Raw genomic sequence first — 19,038 nt, 5'->3', positions numbered from 1 at the left:
CGGAAAGCCTAGCTCTGGGGGGAACGATCGGTGGTGTCATTTATGTGAGTTTTAATTAAAACAACCTGGTAGAGAAACTTCTCTCTGGAATACAAACAACGAAAGGCAAAAAATCACGCTATGAAGCCCGTGCCGAGTCGCTCCTCCACTGGCAGTTTAGCTAGTCAGGGCAGGCATTGGGCCTGTTGCCAGGAAGACAATTATGCCACCATTGTTTCCCCAGGCTGGGAGGACTTGGGATGAAATCCTGGCCCCACTGAGGTTCGTGAGAGCTTTGCCATTCAGTTCAGCGGGGTCAGGATTTCACCCTTGATGTCCAGCAGGGGCCTTAGACTCCCAGGAGTGTCAGCTTCCCCTCCCCCAACCCTGATCTGTTTGCAGACTCCATGTCATTGTTTGTGGGTGCTCAGAATTGGCCTAACTCTGCAACAGGAAGCATGACGTAAAGTCCCACGCCCAAAACAACCACCACAAATGACACCAGTGTCTGCAGCACCTGTTTGCAACCCTACAATAACAAACTAGTGCACAAAGATCAGCATTTAGAGTGTAAACTCTTTGGGGGCAAGGGCAGTCTTTTCCCCCCTTGTGTTTGTACAGGGCCTAGCACAATGGGGGCCTGGTCCAGGAGTGCAACAGCAATAAAAATAATGGAAATAACAACTTGATATGAACATGGCTCAGCACAGCCCTGCAGTGAAAAGCCAGGGTGGGAGACCCCAGCAACTCACAAGCAACCCTACAATAATAAACCAGTGCTCATGAAAAACCATGTTAATTGCAAGAGGGCTCCACACGGGTAGGTGTCCTTGTGGCAGATCCTTTTGCAGGATCAGGATCCAACTGAGGCAAAGAATAACTCCAATTGGATCTGTTTTCCTTAGTTGCTCAGATACCACAGTGATAAATATAGTGAAGATACTAGAGAGACAGAGACAATGCAGACAGATTAGATTAAATAGCTCAGAAAAGGGATTCTGCTGAGGAGAATGCCTTAGCACAGACTATCCAGGGTATGCAATTATCTGGGTCATGTTGATTGAGCATCCAGTGGTGAAACTGGTTAAGGGCACCGTTCCTGAGAAATAATGGGGTAGCTTTTAATGTGTTTGAATGCACATCACAGCAGCAGGCACAGCTGTTCCTGGCAGAAATGATGGGTGGAAACAATGCCACCAGTTTGTTAATCTGCCCTGGCAGCTATGTAGTTTGCACTGAATTCTGTTTTCATACACTCTCTTATTGCAGCTAAAGACTGAGGTCTGGACCGTGCATGGTCATTAAAGATCCCTTCTTCCAGGCTTTATACAGGCAAAATGTCTGCTGAGTCAATGGGTAAAGGAGAGAAGAATTGAGCTCTCAAGAGCCCCATGATACTTGTCCTGTGGGGAGGAACATTAATCTCAGGGGCCTGGCCAAATTCCATTCTGCTTCCCTAAAATCCCCATGTAATCTCAATTGGAAACAATCTCTCTCACGTTCAGTCTCATTGTTAAATAGTTAGCACCATCCCTCCGTGGAGCTGGCTCTTTTGAAGATGTGACCCTTCATTAGGTGCAGAAATAATAGTTGAGCTGGCCCTGACTGTGGGTGCTGAGCACATGAAATCTGGCCTTAGGTGTGTCTGGAAAATACGACCCTTGGAGTGAAAGCTTGCTATCACAGGCACCTGGAGAAATACGGTTCAGCTGATCATTATCAACGCTGCTCTGCTTAGCGAGGCCTCAGCCTACATGGAGCAAAGCAAATGATCTTAGCATCCAATCTTTATTCTCTGACTGGGTCTAATACTTACTGCACAGTACAGACAGAAACACTGGATCTAGTAGGAGCCTGATTCGCAGAAGCACCAAACACTTGCAGTCCCACTGACCTGAATCACATCTCAGCATCTCAGAATTATCAGACCTTAGTTCTATTAGGGTAGCGACCACAGGCCCAAGTCAGGATTGGGGCCCCATTGTGTTGGGCACAATACCAATCCACAGGAAAACACAGTCCCTGCCCCAATCACTTCCAGTCTAACTAATCTGCACAACTTCTATTTGCCTTTGGTATTATCATCTACTCAGAAGGAAACTGAGGCATGGGGATTTGCTCAAGGCAAGGAAAAAGTTCTCGGAATGTATTGGAGACAATTTTTTATTTCAGGAGGTGGAGGGAGCTACTAGGGAGGAGGCTCTTCTAGATTTGATTTTGACAAATAGGGAGGAACTGGTTGAGAATTTGAAAGTGGAAGGCAACTTGGGTGAAAGTGATCATGAAATGGTGGAGTTCATGATTCTAAGGAATGGTAGGAAGGAGAACACCACAATGAAGACAATGGATTTCAAGACGGCAGAGTTTAGCAAACTCAGGGAGCTGGTGGGTAAAATCCCATGGCAAGCACGTCTAAGGGGAAAAACAGTTGAAGACAGTTGGCAGTTTTTCAAAGAGACATTATTAAGGGCACAAGAGCAAACTATCCCACTGAGTAGGAAAGATAGGAAGTTTGGCAAGAGACCACACTGGCTTACCCAGGGGATCTTCAATGATCTAAAACTCAAAAAAAGAGTCCTACAAAAAGCAGAAACTCAGTCAGATTACAAAGGATGAATATAAACAAATAACTCAAGAATGTAGGGACAAAATTAGAAAAGCCAAGGAAAAAAGCAAGATCAAACTAGCTAGGGACATAAAAGGAAATGAGAAAAGATTCTACAAATACAATAGAAGCAAGAGGAAGACCAAAGACAGAGTAGGCCCATTACTCAATGAGGGGGGAAAGACAATAACAGTAAATGTGGAAATGGCAGAGGTGCTTAATGACTTCTTTGTTTTGGTTTTTACCAAGAAGGTTGGTGTGATTGGACGTCTAACATAGTGAATGCCAATGAAAATGAGGTAGGATCAGAGTTTAAAATAGGGAAAGAACAAGTAAAAAATTACTTAGATAAGTTAGATGTCTTTAAATCACCAGGGCCTGATGAAATGCATCCTAGAATACTCAAAGAGCTGACTGAGGAGATATCTGAGCCATTAGCAATTATCTTTGAAAAGTCATGGAAGACGGGAGACATTCCAGAAGACTGGAAAAGGGCAAATATAGTGCCCATCTATAAAAAGGGAAATAAGGACAACCCGGGGAATTACAGACCAGTCAGCTTAACTTCTGTACCCGGAAAGATAATGGAGCAAATAAGTAAGCAATCAATTTACAAACACCTAGAAGATAATAAGGTGATAAATAACAGTCAGCATGGATTTGTCAAGGCAAACTGATAGCTTTCTTTGACCTGGTAACAAGCCTTGTGGACAGAGGGGAAAGCAGTAGATGTGGTATATCTTGACTTTAGTAAGGCTTTTGATACTGTCTCACATGACTTCTCATAAACACACTAGGGAAATACAACCTAGATGGAGCTATAAGGTGGGTGCATAACTGGTTGGAAAATCATTCCCAGAGAGTAGTTATCAGTGGTTCACAGTCATGCTGGAAGGGCATAACGAGTGGGGTCCTGCAGAGATTTGTTCTGGGTCCGGTTCTGTTCAATAGCTTCATCAACTATTTAGATAATGGCCCAGAGAAGACACTTATAAAGTTTGCGGATGATACCAAGCCGGGAAGGGTTGCAAGTGCTTTGGAGGACAGGATTAGAATTCAAAATGATCTGGACAAACTGGAGAAATGGTCTGAAGTAAATAGGATGAAATTCAGTAAGGACAAATGCAAAGTACTCCATTTAGGAAAGAACAATCAGTTGCACACATGCAAAATGGGAAATGACAGCCTAGGAAGGAGTACTGTGGAAAGGGATCTGGGGTCATAGTGGATCCCAAGCTAAATATGAGTCAATGGTGTAATGCTGTTGCAAAAAAAGTAAACATCATTCTGGGATGTATTAGCAAGAGTATTGTAAGCAAGACACGAGAAGTAATTCTTCCGCTCTACTCCATGCTGATTAGGCCTCAACTGGAGTATCGTGTCCAGTTCTGGGCGCCACATTTCAGGAAAGGTGAGGACAAATTGGAGAAAGTCCAGAGGAGAGCAACAAAAATGATTAAAGGTCTAGAAAACATGACCTGTGAGGGAAGATTGAAAAAATTGGGTTTGTTTTGTCTGGAGAAGAGAAGACTGAGAGGGGACATGATAACAGTTTTCAAGTACATAAAAGGTTGTTACAAGGAGGAGGGAGAAAAATTGTTCTTCTTATCCTCTGAGGATAGGAAAAGAAGCAATGGGCTTAAATTGCAGCAAGGGAAGTTTAGGTTGGAGATTAGGAAAAACTTCCTAACTGTCAGAGTGGTTAAGCACTGGAACAAATTGCCTAGGGAGATTGTGGAATCTTCATTATTGGAGATTTTTAAGAGCAGGTTGGACAAACACCTGTCAGGGATTGTCTAGATAATACTTAGTCCTGCCTTGAGTGCAGGGGACTGGACTAGAAGACCTCTCGTGGCCCCTTCCAGGTCTATGATTCTATGAAAGTCAAGATTAGCATACTGGAGCTCCTGATTCCCCATCCAGTGCTCAGAACACAGCTCTCTCTCAATCACCTCTACATTTATTCTAAGTACACTGATCATGAATGAACTATACAGGTATTTCTTCTGCATGCACCCTGTTAACAAGTTCGTGGTTTATACAGTGGCAGTACAAGCAGGAAACCCCTTGGTCACCCACAGATGTTCTTCAGAAGGATTGAGAGCTACAGTATACAGCCCAAGGGTCTGATCACATCCATGTGGGCAGACCCCTGTTGTGTGGAGCCCAGCCAAGGCCTGGGCCTCTCCCTGATAGCAGCAGCAGTGTCCTAGATGGAACTATTCCGAGGTTTCTGTTCAGTTCAGGATGAGGAGTGTAATTGGCCACTGGGGGAAAGTTTTTGAAGACTTGCAAATCCCAAATTTTGTGCAAGTTTCCCCCGAATCCTGCTCAACCGGTGGGTCACATCCAGTCCCGTGGGGTAATTCAGGAGGTAATTAGGGCACTTGTTTTTCAAATATTCCCAGCATCATACACATTCCTTAAGCAATTCTTGCCACGCTTGGAGGTCACCTGAAGGTCATCCTGAGTCAAGCCTCAGCCTCACCTCTCGGCATGAGCCTTGCTTGTCTATTGCGTTGTTGGCAATGCACATGGATCTGAGTAATGGAAAAGGGAGCATTGTTTCCTTAAAGAAACAGTATCCCCTAGAGAGGATCCCAGCACAACTGAAACATCTCAGGACAACTCTCCTCTCCCCATGGATCTGAAAAAACAAGCGTGAGGAGTTACAGCTGGCATCATAGTGGGTGCTTCTTGTTCTTAAACCTGCCTTGTAAGATTCCTCCTGAATCTTTAGAGTCTTTATAGTCTCTCTCCCCTCCAGCCACCTCAGTATATTCAGGCCCAGAACATTGCAGGGCTGAGCTGTGTATGCCTGCAGCTAAAGCACAAAGGTCTGAATGTCTGTTTATGGGTAAAAGGTAAAGTATCTAAAGCAGGATCTCCAGCCCAACCACACCTACATGGCAAGTGTTCAAAAGCCACAGCAGATGTATATGATTTCCCCGCACTGCCTCAGAAAATGTAAATCCTGCGTGAGCTGGGAATATCCCCACAGCAGGAAGATGCAGCAATAGCATTACAGCGTGCCCAGCAAATACAGGGCCTGAGCCAAAGCCCAGTGAAATCAATGGGAGTCTTCCCATTGACTTATGTGAGTTTTGGATCAGGTCCATAGTAAGGATTCAGAGCACATCGAGGGAGTGGGGCAAAGTCTGGTACCTCTGGCGACTGAATTTAAGCCCTGCGGCTCCTCTCTATCCTCACAAATCATGTGAAACGTGCTTGTTGCTTCCTAGTGCCGTAGCTTTGGGGTGTTCATTAGCCAATCTCTCACAGCCGTACTCTTGCCTCTAGCCGAGAAGGCGTTGTAGTTCAAATCCCACAGCACAGTACTGGGGGTTGCAGTGCTGGCAGAAAGGTGTCATCTTTTCAGCCAAGCCGTTTCGGCATGTTCCCTTCTGCCTCTCATTAGTCCGCCCGACATTCCCTGTCAAACAAGTTCTGATAGTCTGCACAGTCAGTGAGCTGTAGTAACCTTTCTCTGTAAAGCCAGCAGAATTCCCTGTGACCAGCCCAAAAGAAAACCATTCACCTACCAAGATTTGTAATGTTATCCAATTTATAAGTTTAAGCAGGCTTTGGTCTGGCCAGTCCTGGGTCTGGATGGGAGACCACCAAAGAAACCTAAGGCTGGTAGGGGATGGTAATGATTCAGTATGTGACACTCTTCCTTCTGCATCAGCAAAGAGCCAAGCCCCCCAAAGGACATCATGGGGAGCTGTACTCATTTTGAATTCTAATCCTGCCCTCCAAAGCGCTAGTCTTTTGGCTGAGTTATACACGGTCAAGATCGAGTCCACTGTGCCTTTTCATAGACTCATAGAAATGTAGGACTGGAAGGGACCTCAAGAGCTCCTCTGATCCAGTCTCCTGCACTGAGGCAGGACTAAGCATTATCCTAGACCATCCCTGACAGGTGTTTGTCTAAACCTCTTCTTAACAACCTCCAGTCACAGAGATTCTTTACCCTCCCTAGGTAATTTGTTCCAGTGCACAACTACCCCCACAGTTAGGAAGTTTTTCCTAATGTCTAACCTAAATCTCCCTTGCCGAAGTTTAAGCCCATTACTTCTTGTCCTGTCCTCAGTGGATAAGGAGAACAATTTATCACCCTCCTCTTTATAACAGCCTTTTACGTATTTGAAGACTGTTATCATGTTCCTCCTCAGTCTTCTCGTCTCCAGACTAAACAAATCCATTTTTTTTTCCAATCTTTCCTCATAGGTTGTGTTTTCTAGACCTTTAATCATTTATGTTGCTCTCCTCTGGACTTTCTCCAATTTGTCCACATCCTTCCTGAAATGTGATGCCCAGAACTGGACATAATACTCCAGTTGAGGCCTTATCTGTGGTGAGTACAGCTGAAGAATTACTTCTTGTATCTTGCGTACAACACTCCTGCCAATACATCCCAGAACGATGTTTGCTTTTTTTGCCAGTGTTACACTGTTGACTCATATTTAGTTTGTGATCCATTATAACCCCCAGATCCTTTTCTGCAGTACTTCCTCCTAGGCAGTCATTTCCCATTTTCTATGTGTGCAACTGATTGTTCTTTCCAAAGTGTAGTACACCTCTACCTCGATAGAACGCTGTCCTCAGGAGCCAAAAAATCTTACCGCGTTATAGGTGAAACCGTGTTATATCGAACTTGCTTTGATCCAACGGAGTGTGCAGCCCCGCCCCCCCGGAGCACTGCTTTACCGCATTATATCTGAATTCATGTTATATCAGGTCGCGTTTTATCAAGGTAGAGGTGTCATTTGTATTTGTCCTTATTGAATTACATCCTATTTATTTCAGATCATTTCTCCAGTTTCTCCAGATAATTTTGAATTCTAATCCTGTCCTCTAAAATGCTTGCAACCCCTCTCAGACTCGCTTCTGCAAATGTTATAAGTGTACCCTCTATGCCATTATCTGACTCATTTATGAAGATACTAAATAGCACCGGACCCACAACAGATCCCTGTGGGACCTGACTTAATATACTCTTCCGCTTTTCTATGAACTCATTGATAACTATTCTTTAGTATGGTTTTGCAACCAGTTGTGCACCCACCTTATAGCAGGTTAATCTAGACTATATTTCCCTAGTTTGCTTATGAGAAAATCATGTGAGAAAGTATCAAAAGGCTTACTAAAGTTGAGCTATAACACATCTACTGCTTCCCCCATCCACAAGGCTTGTTACCCTGTCAAAGAAGGATATTAAGTTGGTTTGACATGATTTGTTCTTAACAATTCCATGTTGACTGTTACTTAGCACCTTATCTTCTAGGTGCTTATAAACTGACTGTTTGATTATTTGCTCCATTATCTTTACAGGTACTGAAGTTAAGATGACTGTCCTATAATTCCCTGGGTTGTTCTTAATCCCCATTTTATAGATAGTGTGGCAGAGCTCTGACCTTGCTCCCGTGGGTCCTGCACTTCTAGGCGGTTTATGCTAGCCTCAGTGGCTCACTGTGACCCTCCATGTAGCCCTTCTCTCTCTAGGGCCAGGGTTACAGTCTACTGAGCCCTTTTCATCATAGGCCTGCAAGGAGGTTGGTGAGAGAACTCCCACAGTCTCTGTTCAGCCTCCTGTCCTGACAGGGACCTGACTTTCCCTCCCAGGAGATGTTCCTGTAGTGGTGGGTTGGGGGGGAACCCAGGCCCGCCCTCTATTCCGGGTTCCAGCCCAGGGACCCTAATGGTAGCAGTTGTTGGCAGCCAACCTTTCACTGCCAGAGTTGCTACATTTCCCTGAGCCACTTCCCCACAGCTCTCCTGCTTCTCCCTTCTTCACTCTTACCTTAGGGCTCCCTTACCGATGGTTTGAGGGTGTCTTCAGTAACCAGCCACACTTCCTCTCCTCTGGCTCCCTGGCTCCCCTGCCTGACTGGAGTGAGCCCTTTTTTATAGTATCAACAGGGCCTTAATTAGAGTCAGGTGGTCACATTAACTGAATGGCCTCACCTGACTCTTTACAGGTTAATTAGAGCCAGGTGTTCTCATTAGCTTGGAAAAGCCCCTGCTCTGGTCAGTCAGGGAACAGAAAACTGTTAATCCAGTGGCCAGTATATCTGCCTTCTGCTATTCTGCTGTACCCAGCTGGCCTGGGTCTATCACAATAGGTATTATACTGGTCCTTTTCCAGTCCTCTGGGATCCCTCCTATCCTCCACAAGTTCTCAAAGATAATGGCTCCAAGATCGCTTCAGGCAGTTCTGTAAGTATATTAGGATGTATTTCATAAGGCCCTGCTGACTTGAAGACATCTAACTTGTCTAAATAATTCTTAACTTGTTCTTTCCCTATTTTAGCCTCACATCCCACCCCATATAGACTGATGGTCACTATGTTAGTTGTCTGATCACTGCTAACCTTTCTGATGAACATGGAGACAAAAAAAGACGTTTAACGCTTCAGCCATTGCTTTGTTTTCTGCATTGTCTTCCCCCTCACCCTGCATTGAGTAAAGGGTCTTCTCCATCCTTGGTCTTCCTCTTGTTTCTAATGTATTTGTAAAATGTTTTTTTTTTTGGTATCCTTTGTGTCCCTAATCTCATCTTGTGCCTTGGCCTTTCTAATTTTGTCCCTTCATGCTTGTGGTGTTGCTGTTTTTTATACTCATACTTCATAACTGACCTAGTTTCCACTTTTCATGTGATTCTTTTTTGAGCTTCAGGTTATTGAAGCTATCTTTATTAAGCCAGAATGGTCTCTTTGCATTGGGATAGTCTGTTCTTGTGCCCTTAATACCATCTCTTTAAAAAACTGTCAACTCTCCTGAACTCTTTTTTCCCTTAGACTTGCTTCCCATGGGATCTTACCTACCAATTCTCTGAGTTTGCTGAAGTCTGCCTTCTTGAAGTCCTTTGCCTATTTTCTGTTGTTTTCCCTTCTACCATTCCTTAGAATCATGAATTCTATCATGTCATGGCCACTTTCGCCCAGGCTGCCTTTCACCTTCAAATTCTCAACCAGTTCCTCCCTGTTTGTCAGAATCAAATATAGAACAACCTCTCCCCTAGTCACTTTCTCCACCTTCTGTAATAAAAAGTTGTCTCCAAAGCATTGCGAGAACATAAGTGGGGGTTTCAACTCTAATGTCCTGGCCAAATTCCAACCCACGCAATTACATTCTGCCTCCCTAACCTTCTTGTTGTTTCAATTGAACAATATAAACGTCCCTTCCTTTTTTAAACAACTGCCATGTTCCAGCCCAGAAGTGGCTGCATCTTTGTGATGAGCAAAGTGTATCTAACACACAGTTTGAATCCCTTTTGGGTGAAAGGTACTAAACAAATGTCAAAGCCGAACTGTACTGTAGTTATTTGGAACTGTGCTCACCGGGGCAGTCTCATGAGATACACATCTCACTAATGCCAGGAGATTTGCAGTCACTCAGTTTTACCCCACCACACATCAGTACAAAGCAAACCTGACAGCCCAGGACAGTCAGCTTCAAGAGCAAGGAGCCACAATTTCAGCTCACTGGACACTGACAAGGCTCCTTAAGGCATGGGATTAAAATATGTAATGCTCGTATTCAGCCATGTTGTGCAAAGCAGAACATACATGTTTTCTAGTATTTGGGAGGCATCAGGAGGCATCAGAAAAGGGTTGCAACCCACGGGCCCATCACTGTAGTACCCGTGTGCCATGTTTTGCCATTGTTAGCTGCCCCACCTCACATAAGACCTATTGGGCCAGATCTTCCATAGAGATAAATGGAGATGCACCAGCTAACACCAGCTGAGGACCTTGCCCATTATTTTTAGGAGCAGGGAGGTATTAGGAATCCCTTCTCCCATCCTGGCCTCTGCACCTTCTTTTTGCCCTAATCCTACCCTTGAAATAACCCTCCACTTTCTATGCTCCACACATTTCCCCATCAAATTCCCCCATGAAACACACTTCTTTTGCCCTGCTTTCTCACAGTCAGGAACAGTGGTCAGTGCTACTGTCCTCGTGCCATCTCTTGCTGTACCGTAGCTGTCCTAGCTAGCTTGTAAAACTGCCCAGGGCAATGGCCCATCTAAATTCCATGCTTTGTAAGGCATGGTGCTATATTAATAATAATTCTTTCACCAGCTATGGGTCCCAACATGTAAAGTCATAATAAAACCACCAGAACAGTCTGTTGATTGACACCAATAAGAGAGAGATTTTAGGGGAGGGAGCTCGAGACTAAACACACAACAGTAGAAACGTTATGAACCGACATAAGCATTGGAGTAAACCGAGGCATTTCCACTGGGGAGCTCTGAAGACAAAGCACCGAGTCCAGCTTGCTCCTGTGGTTTATGAGATCATCCCAGCCCCCAGAAGGGATTCGAGTTGGCTGTTATGTGGCTTCAATAAGTCAGTATTTTGGCCACTCCAAAAAGCAATGAAATACCAGCGAAGAAGCTAACCCACGCAATGGTCCAACAAGAAATGTGACTCAGGCTGCTTGGAAGAGACCAGCATGTAGGAAACAGCTCACATTCTGCAGGCAGTCACATCCAGCCTGCCCCACTGAAGTCACAGGGGTAGGTAGGGTGTAAGTGAGCAGAATTTGGCTTAAGGAATTTAAAGTCACAGGCTGCTGGCTGGACCAGGAGTGGAACTCAGCTGTAGAGGGGAAAATGTGCCTGAGTGCTAGCAGGGACCCTCACTGCAGTGTGTCAGTTGGGTAAGTGATTGGTCTTTCACAGGGGATTTGCTCTCACTATCACCCACTGATCACTTATTCCAGTGATTTAAATCATAGACCGTACAGGGTGTCAGGAATCCATGCTAACTTTAGCCACGCCCCTCGCATTGTACCCACGGCAGCTCTTTGTGAGCAGTGAGCTCTTTCAGAAGCTGCCAATGCCAGGCTTTCACAGGGCTCGGGGGGCTCTGCTCTAATGGGAAGGCTGAAGATGAGGGGGTAGGAGCCGTAATGCCGAACTGCTCCTCGGCTGGTGACTCAGCATCCAGGAAGGCAGAAGATGACCTTGGCAGGACTGGAACCAGCTGCAGCCCCACCGCTGCCAGTGACCTACAATGGCTGTCCCCGCAGGAGCGAGTGCGAAAGAGCCTGCATTGACTTGGAGTAGAGCTGGGGAGTGGAGGGTTCTTGAAAAAACAGTAGGATGGGATAGAGGGCACTGACTCAGACCCACACCGCCCTCCCACGGCTCTGGTTCATTCAGTTCACAGCACACATGCTATTAGCGTCCCTTACAGCAGGAAATGCAGCCGGTAACTTAGGCACCGCTCTGCTTTTTTGTGTCCCTCTTTTGTTCCAAGCTGACCAACTCTGCCGTTCCTTTGGCGTGCACGGTCACAGTGACGTGAGGGTCACAGGAACTGCATTCATGGACATTTCCAGCAGGCTGGCACCACCTGCCTCCCTGGGTTTGCACTGGGTTTCTTAAGCCCTTTCCATTGATCAAAGACTTTCATTTATAGGCAACAAAACAGTGGCTCTCCTCCGACAGAGAGAACTAGAGCAAGAAGGGCTTGTACATGCCAGACTGTTCTTTTTAAGTGCTGGTTTTGTACACACACGCACAGCCCAGCTTACTGATTCGAGAACACCCGGCAGCCACCAAACCCGGGCCCGCTCTGCTCACCTGAGTGTACTGATTTCTTCATGCTGCCACCGTCGCGGACGTTACATAGGAACAAAATTCCGTGCCGGGATGGCTTTCCAAGTTGCTCCTGCGACTAATCCCCAGGGTGATGTGTGACTGGCTTAGTCCTGTTGTTCCCGCAGGCAGGGATCAGCCAGGGGAAGTGCACTCCTCCTGTACGCTGGCTCCACACACCCGGAGCTCCAGCTGAGGGGCAGCCCAGCACACTCCCAGCAATTAGAACACACCTTTCCTAATCTGATGTTCAGTTCTGGGCCGTTCCAACTGCGCTGACATTGGCAGGGGAAGGAGGAGAGCTCAGCCTCCCTGGTGGTTTAACCTTTTCCCCTCTGAACACAAATGCACTCTGCAGAATATTTCTGCCAGCTCCCGGGCCTGGAACCGCCCACAGATTGAACCTGTGCAGCTAGGAACAAAATCTACCTGAGTTTCTTCCTTCGAGCCCCGAGCCACGCCACCACCATTGACTCAGCCCCTCCCCCTCTACATGGGTCAGGATCACCCCAGTTCTAGGGAGAAGCAATTTCTAGTTCAAAGTGCATTGCTGGCCTGTCAGCCTGATTAGTGTAAACATCCTCTCTTTGCTCTCCAAACCCGCACAGAGAGGCGAGGCTGCCAGGCAAGTGAAGCATTTGCTTAGCTTCCCGCCGTGGGGTTGTGCGTGCGTGTGTATGTGTGTGTGTAACAGAACCATTCATCACACCAAAGAGAAGCAGCCCAACAGCCAGCCATATACCAGACAACCAGCTTCACAAAGCGGAGGGAGAGTCTCCCCCCTCACACACAGGTCCACTCATTGCCCTTCATAGCAGCTGGGGAGAGGAAAGGCTCGAGTCTGATACATGGTCTGGGTGTCTCAGCAGCCCAGAGACGAGACACATGCTTCTGATTACTGGCCGTGTGAAGTGCATGCTGGGTAATCAGTAGCCAGGCAAATATGCTGTAGGCATTGTTAGCACAGAAAGAGGAGAACATTAAGAAGAGAAAGGCCGAAGAACTGGATTCTGCCCCGTGGAATTGGACTTTTTATGGAAGAAGGGCCAATTAGGTCAAGTTAGGTCAATGGAAAGATTCCCATTGATACCGAGATTCACTCAGCAGGAGGAAAGGTAGCAGAACCTCCCCCTAAAACCTTGTCTACATGAGAAAGTTGCACTGGTTTAACAAGAAGTGCAATTTTGAAACTGATTTAGTTAAACTGGTGCAAGCCCCTGTATGGACATTCTTATTTCAGTTCAGAGCGACGTATTTCCATTTGGCTTAAGCCTATCAGGATCTGGTTTAAACTAAAAGAATATAAACCAGTTTAAACTGAACTAAGCATGTCCACACAGTGGTTTGTGCAGGTTTAATTGAAGTGATTTAAACACTAAGTTAAGTTAAACTGGCACAACTTTCTCATGTAGACAAGGCCTGAGATAAAAATGATGCTGTGTGAGGCCTGACTGGCTCCTAGCTACGGTTTTTCACCTCTAGGTCACCAGTGTGAATCCAGCTCCAATCATTAGTTATTACCAGCTGATGGCTGTTTGGTGCCCTGGGTGAAATGAGTTTGTTGGGTCTCAGTCCAGTTCCCCCTGGGAAAGTGTCCACACCACACAGCCCACCATCACAGCTGGCTCCAATTCCTGTCTCAGGAGAGCAGTTGTAGATTGAATGGGCCACGGAGCCTGAGCTGCCCGCTAACCCTCCAGAGGCACTTGCATGTGTTGTGAAGGAAGCTGCTGAGCCAGCAACTTTCACCAGCACTGGCTTTGCACAAAGTAGTAAAATATTGACATTGTGGTTTGCGAAAGGCCCCCTTGCCATGTTGTTGGCTGTGTGGCCACTGCTTTAAAAAGCCCTCCCTCCCCCCCTTCCTGGTACTGTGTAAGTGCGTGTCATTACTGAGAGCCCAGGGCTAGTATTCAGCAATCCCAAGGACAGGTGACTCACCTACTTGCTTTCACTCCCACTGTAATATCCTGCAAGGAAGTCTGTCGCTTTGCAAGCCTGGCTGGCACAGGGTTGGTGTGCTCTGATCCTGGCATTGCATGAGGCCACGAAGAGACCAGTAGCCCATCCCATCATTAAACAGCAATACGTAGCTCTTCCCTAGAACAGATCTCAAAGCGCTTTACAAGTCGTTAGCTCCATTTTACAGGCGAGAAACTGAGGCACAGAGAGGTGCAGTGACTTGCCCAGCATCATACAGTGGACCAGTGATGGAGCCAGGAAGACAATCCACAGCTTGCTTGGTTGAATGCTAATCAAATATCCAACCTTCTGGGCTACCCCCATTGTCTCTGCACCTCTGGTTATATTCATAGATATGGCTAATTTAAATACTATAATACTGTTTTGCAGAAGGTTCAGGGACAATTTCCAGCTCCTTTCACATATTTGCATGTGTGCATACAATTGTGTGTGGGCATTCGATTAGGTTTGTGCAATTGTGTGTGTGTGTGTGCAATCATGCATGCACAGTCATATGATTGTGTGTGTGTGCGCAGTCGTGTGTGCATATGATTATGTACATCTGTGTGTGACTATGCATGTGTGTGTATGTGTGCAGAGCAGTGACATCGGCTTGACTGCACAAATACAAACAGCAAACTGTGGGGCAAGCTCTCTGCTGCAGGGCCAAATAAAAAAGGAAGAACTAGAAAATGGCTGGAGGGATTTTTTTTCTTAAACGTCTGTCTGACAAAAAATCCTTTTCTTGAACTGCCTGGGCCTCCGAATTATCCAGAGAGTCAGTAGTTTTGCTTGGAAAGGCAGGTTAATGTTTAATCCAATACAGAGCCCTCAAGCTGCAAATAGGTAAGTCATTTATAGCTCTTTTCTGTTCGGGAAGATAAGTGAGGGAATTTATTGCTCTTGAAAGGGGGGGATTCAGAGTCCTGGCTTGCTCCAGACACAGTGCAGGCCAGCGCTGTCTGGGTGAGCATCCCACACATGCAGCTCTGCCAAAACACCTCAGGCCTGAAGGGCAGCGCCTCGGATGTCCCAGTCCTGGGCCCCTATCAGCGCTGCCGAAGCACCTCACTCCTAGCCAGGAGCACTCATTACTGCTAGGCAGGCCTGCTAATGCCCCTCACTCCTGACCTGAAGTGCTCCTGGCAGGGGCGGCTCTAGCCATTTCGCCGCCCCAAGCACGGCGGCACACCGCGGGGGGTGCTCTGCCGGTCGCCGGTTCCACGGCTCCGGTGGACCTCCCGCAGACGTGCCTGCGGATGCTCCACCGGAGCCGCGGGACCAGCGGACCCTCCGCAGGCACATCTGCAGGAGGTCCACTGGAGCCACCTGCCGCCCTCCCGGCGATCGGCAGAGCGCCCCCCGTGGCATGCCGCCCCAAGCACGTGCTTGGCGTGCTGGGGCCTGGAGCCGCCCCTGGCTCCTGGCATTGCCAATCTTAGCCCATTCCCAGTGCTGCCAATCCACCTCAGGTCTCATCAGTAGGAACCCTCCACCCCCGCTATTCCACTGCAGACTGAAACCAAAATTCAAACCCTCGACACTCTGCATGACGTGGAATGCCTCTTTTCCAGCCAGCCTGCCTGGTGAGCTGTTAGCGCTGGTCTTGCGTTTGAAGATGCTGCGCGCTGTCCAATCATCGTGGCTATTATTAGGTACAGGGAAGGGTTAACTGAGGCCACCATGAGCAAGGAAAGGCAGCAGGAGCTGCCTTTAGGGAACAGGATGCGGCTCAGCAGGGCTCAGGGGGAGAGAGTTTGTGGAGAAGGGCCCTGTTCCATCAGGCTGGCTGTTCTACCACCAGTCAGGGAGGGAGTAGAAGCCAGAGGAATGAGGGGCAAGCAGGGGAGAGGCACAATAGGGCCAGGGGAAGGGGTGCATGGGTTTAACAAGCCAGCAGCAGGCCAGGCCTCATCATCTTCTTTGGGGAAAAATATTCCTGACTGATGTAAAGGTGGAAACTAGAGTGATGGGGCTGCAAATCGGCCGCATCCAGCACTATGTTTGTTTTACGTCTGATCCTGCCAGCTCCGTATGGTTGCACAGTCGCTCTGCCGTGGCTGCATGCCTGGCGGGCGCCTGTAAAGTTTTCCATCCAGCACACTCTTCCCTGTTGGGCCGGCCAAGCGAGCAGAGCAGCAGGGGAGAGGGCAGCTGCCAACCCAAACAGTAGGTGAGCGGTGCCATCCACCCACCGGCTGGAGAGAGAGAGAGACACCTGGGGAAAGTAAAGTCAAGCAAAGCCTTTGAACTGGGAGTGAAGGGAGTGGGACCACACGGAGATGGGAGCTTGTGGCTTTGGCAGAAGCTGGCTCTAGCGTGAACTCGCTGGCAGGCATGGAGGGACAGCCTCGGTGCTGATGGATGTGCAGCGGAGCGTTGACGCCTCCTGTGCACTTCGGTAAGTCCAACAGCCAGGAGGCACTGAGTCAGCAGAAAGGGCCAGCCAGGCAAATCACTGGCTGGAATAGGATCCCGGCTGGTTTCCTGGCTGCAGAGGAATGGACTTTCAGGGCAGTTTGCTCCCTGCTGGAGGCATATTGTTTGCACGCCAAGGGGAAGTTGCTTGTGACTGAGGCCAAGCCCAGAGAATGGCCAGCACTGGGAACATCTGGTACCTGCACTCCCAAGAATCAGTCTCTAGCCTCCACATCCTACAACTAGCACTCAGAGCACCAGCTATCCCTTTCTTTTGCAGAGAGACCCCCTCTGCCTACAGCACAGTCTCCCTTTCTGAGACGGGACCAGTACCAAACACCCCACTATCCCTGGCTGCTTTCCTGGCTCTTCAGAATCCTACTAATAACACTGGGGGCTTCACAGGTTCAGAGCCCTACCTAAACATTAGAGAATTAACCCTTGTGACACTGCAGTGAACTAAGGCTAGCATTGTGCCCATTTCACAGAGGGCAAACAAACCAAAGCACAGAACTAGCCCGAAGTCCTAGCAAGAGTCACTTTCAGAGGCAGAATTAGGAGCATCAGGCTTCCCAACCCCACATCCTTTTTGCCCATCCAGCTAACTTTCCAGTTGCTGTCATATTTCGCCTGGTTTTCCCTCTGAGCCCTTGGAGGGTGGATAACTGAGACACCTGGCTTCAGAGCGATAGCAAAAAGCCGTCCTGATTGAAGAATTTCTGAGAACATTTCTGTAACAGCTAGTCTGTGGCATGTGCAATATACATGATGAAGAGGTCTAGAGGGTTGATCGGCACTCATCTGGCACAGCCTGCATAACTCACGCACCACTCCAGCAGTCGGGACTGAGGCAGCCAGACTCACGCCATAAAACCGTTACGCTGCAGCGTAATAGCTATGTGTGTATATTTTTATATAAATTATATACTCACACCCACAGCTGGCTTGCTATGTCAGACATGACAGGGAGAGGAGCGGTAAAAGTTTAATTAGCCAGGGTTTGGGATGGCTACAATATTCCTGACTGCAGAAGCCAAGTGAGTCAGGGAAATGAGGCTGTCAAAGGTGCATGCTAACGACGCTATAATGCCTTGTGGTCTAGCGCACCAGAGACCTGGATTCAGTTCCTTGCTCTGCCACACACTCCCTGTGTGACATTGGGCAAGTCACTTAGCCTCTCTGTGTCTCAGTTCCCCACCTGTGCAATGGGGATAACAGCCCTGCCATGTCCCGCAGGAGTATTGTGTGGTGCTGAGATAGACATCACTGTTTGTGTGTGTTATATGTAACTCTACACATAAGAACGGCCATTCTGGGCAGGCCAATGTTCCATCTAGTCCAGTATCCTGTCTTCTGACAATGGCCAGGGCCAGACATGTTAGAGGGAATGAACAGAACTGGGCAATTACCGAGTGATCTATCCTCTGTCGTCCAGTCCCAGCTTCTGGCACTCAGAGGCTTAGGGACACCCACAGCATGTGGTTGCAGCCTAATCATCTTGGCTAATAGCCATTGATGGACCCATCCTCCATGAACTTATCTAAGGTATTATTGAACCCGTTTGTACTTTTGGCCTTCACAACATCCCCTGGCATCGAGTTCCACAGGTTGACTGTGCGTTGGGTAAAGAAGTCCTTCCTTCTGTTTGTTTTAAACCTGCTGCCCTTGGTTCTTGTGTTATCTGAAGGGGTAAGTAACACTTCTTTATTCACTTTCTCCACACCATTCAGAATCTTATAGACCTTTATCATATCCCCCCTTAGTTGTCTCTTTTCTAAGCGAAACAAACCCAGTCTTTTAATCTCTCCTCACATGGAAGCTGTTCCATATCTTTGCAGAGATGGGGCGACCAGAACTGAACACTGTATTCAATGTGTGGATGGACCATGGCTTTATATAGAGGCATTATGATATTTTCTGTCTTATTATCTATCCCTTTCCTAATGGTTCTTAACATTGTTCACTTTTTTGACTGCTGCTGAACACTGAGCAGACATTTTCAGAAAACTATCCAAAATGACTCCAGGATCTTTCTTCGGTAGTAACAGCTGATTGAGACCCCATCATTTTGTATGTATAGCTGGGATTATGTTTTCCAATGTGCATTACTTTGCACTTATCCGCATTGAATTTCATCAGCCATTTTCTTGTCCAGCCACCCAGTTTTGTGAAATCCTCTTGGGATCTGCTTGGGACTTAACTAGCTTGAGTAATTTTGCATCATCTGCAAACTTTGTCACCTCACTGTTTGCCCCTTATTCCAGATCATTTATGAATATGTTGAACACCACTGGTACCAGTACAGATCCTTGAGGGACCCTGCTATTTACCTCTCTCCATTGTGAAAACTGACCATTTATTCTTACCCTTTGTTTCCTATTGTTTAACCAGTTAGTGACTGCCTACTTTGCTTAAGAGACTTTGGTGAGGGAAGAGGTGTAGTCAAAGGCATTCTGAAAGT

General features: G+C 47.2%; 1 protein-coding gene across 1 annotated transcript in view; it reads right to left on the bottom strand.

Moving 5' to 3' along the window:
- Nucleotides 1-12,392, bottom strand: part of SEPTIN9 (septin 9) — a 260,626-nt gene extending 248,234 nt beyond the window's left edge. The window contains exon 1 of the mRNA XM_044983495.1: nucleotides 12,183-12,392. Within this exon, the coding sequence (XP_044839430.1) occupies nucleotides 12,183-12,204 (22 nt within the window). The 5' untranslated portion in view covers nucleotides 12,205-12,392. The remainder of the gene's footprint in view (nucleotides 1-12,182) is intronic.
- Between the last annotated feature and the right edge of the window lie 6,646 nt (nucleotides 12,393-19,038).

This window comes from Mauremys mutica, chromosome 12, assembly GCF_020497125.1.
Source record: "Mauremys mutica isolate MM-2020 ecotype Southern chromosome 12, ASM2049712v1, whole genome shotgun sequence".
Lineage (NCBI taxonomy): Eukaryota > Metazoa > Chordata > Testudines > Geoemydidae > Mauremys > Mauremys mutica.
Note: the sequence above shows the minus strand (reverse complement) of the source record. Positions and strands in the feature narration are given on the sequence as shown.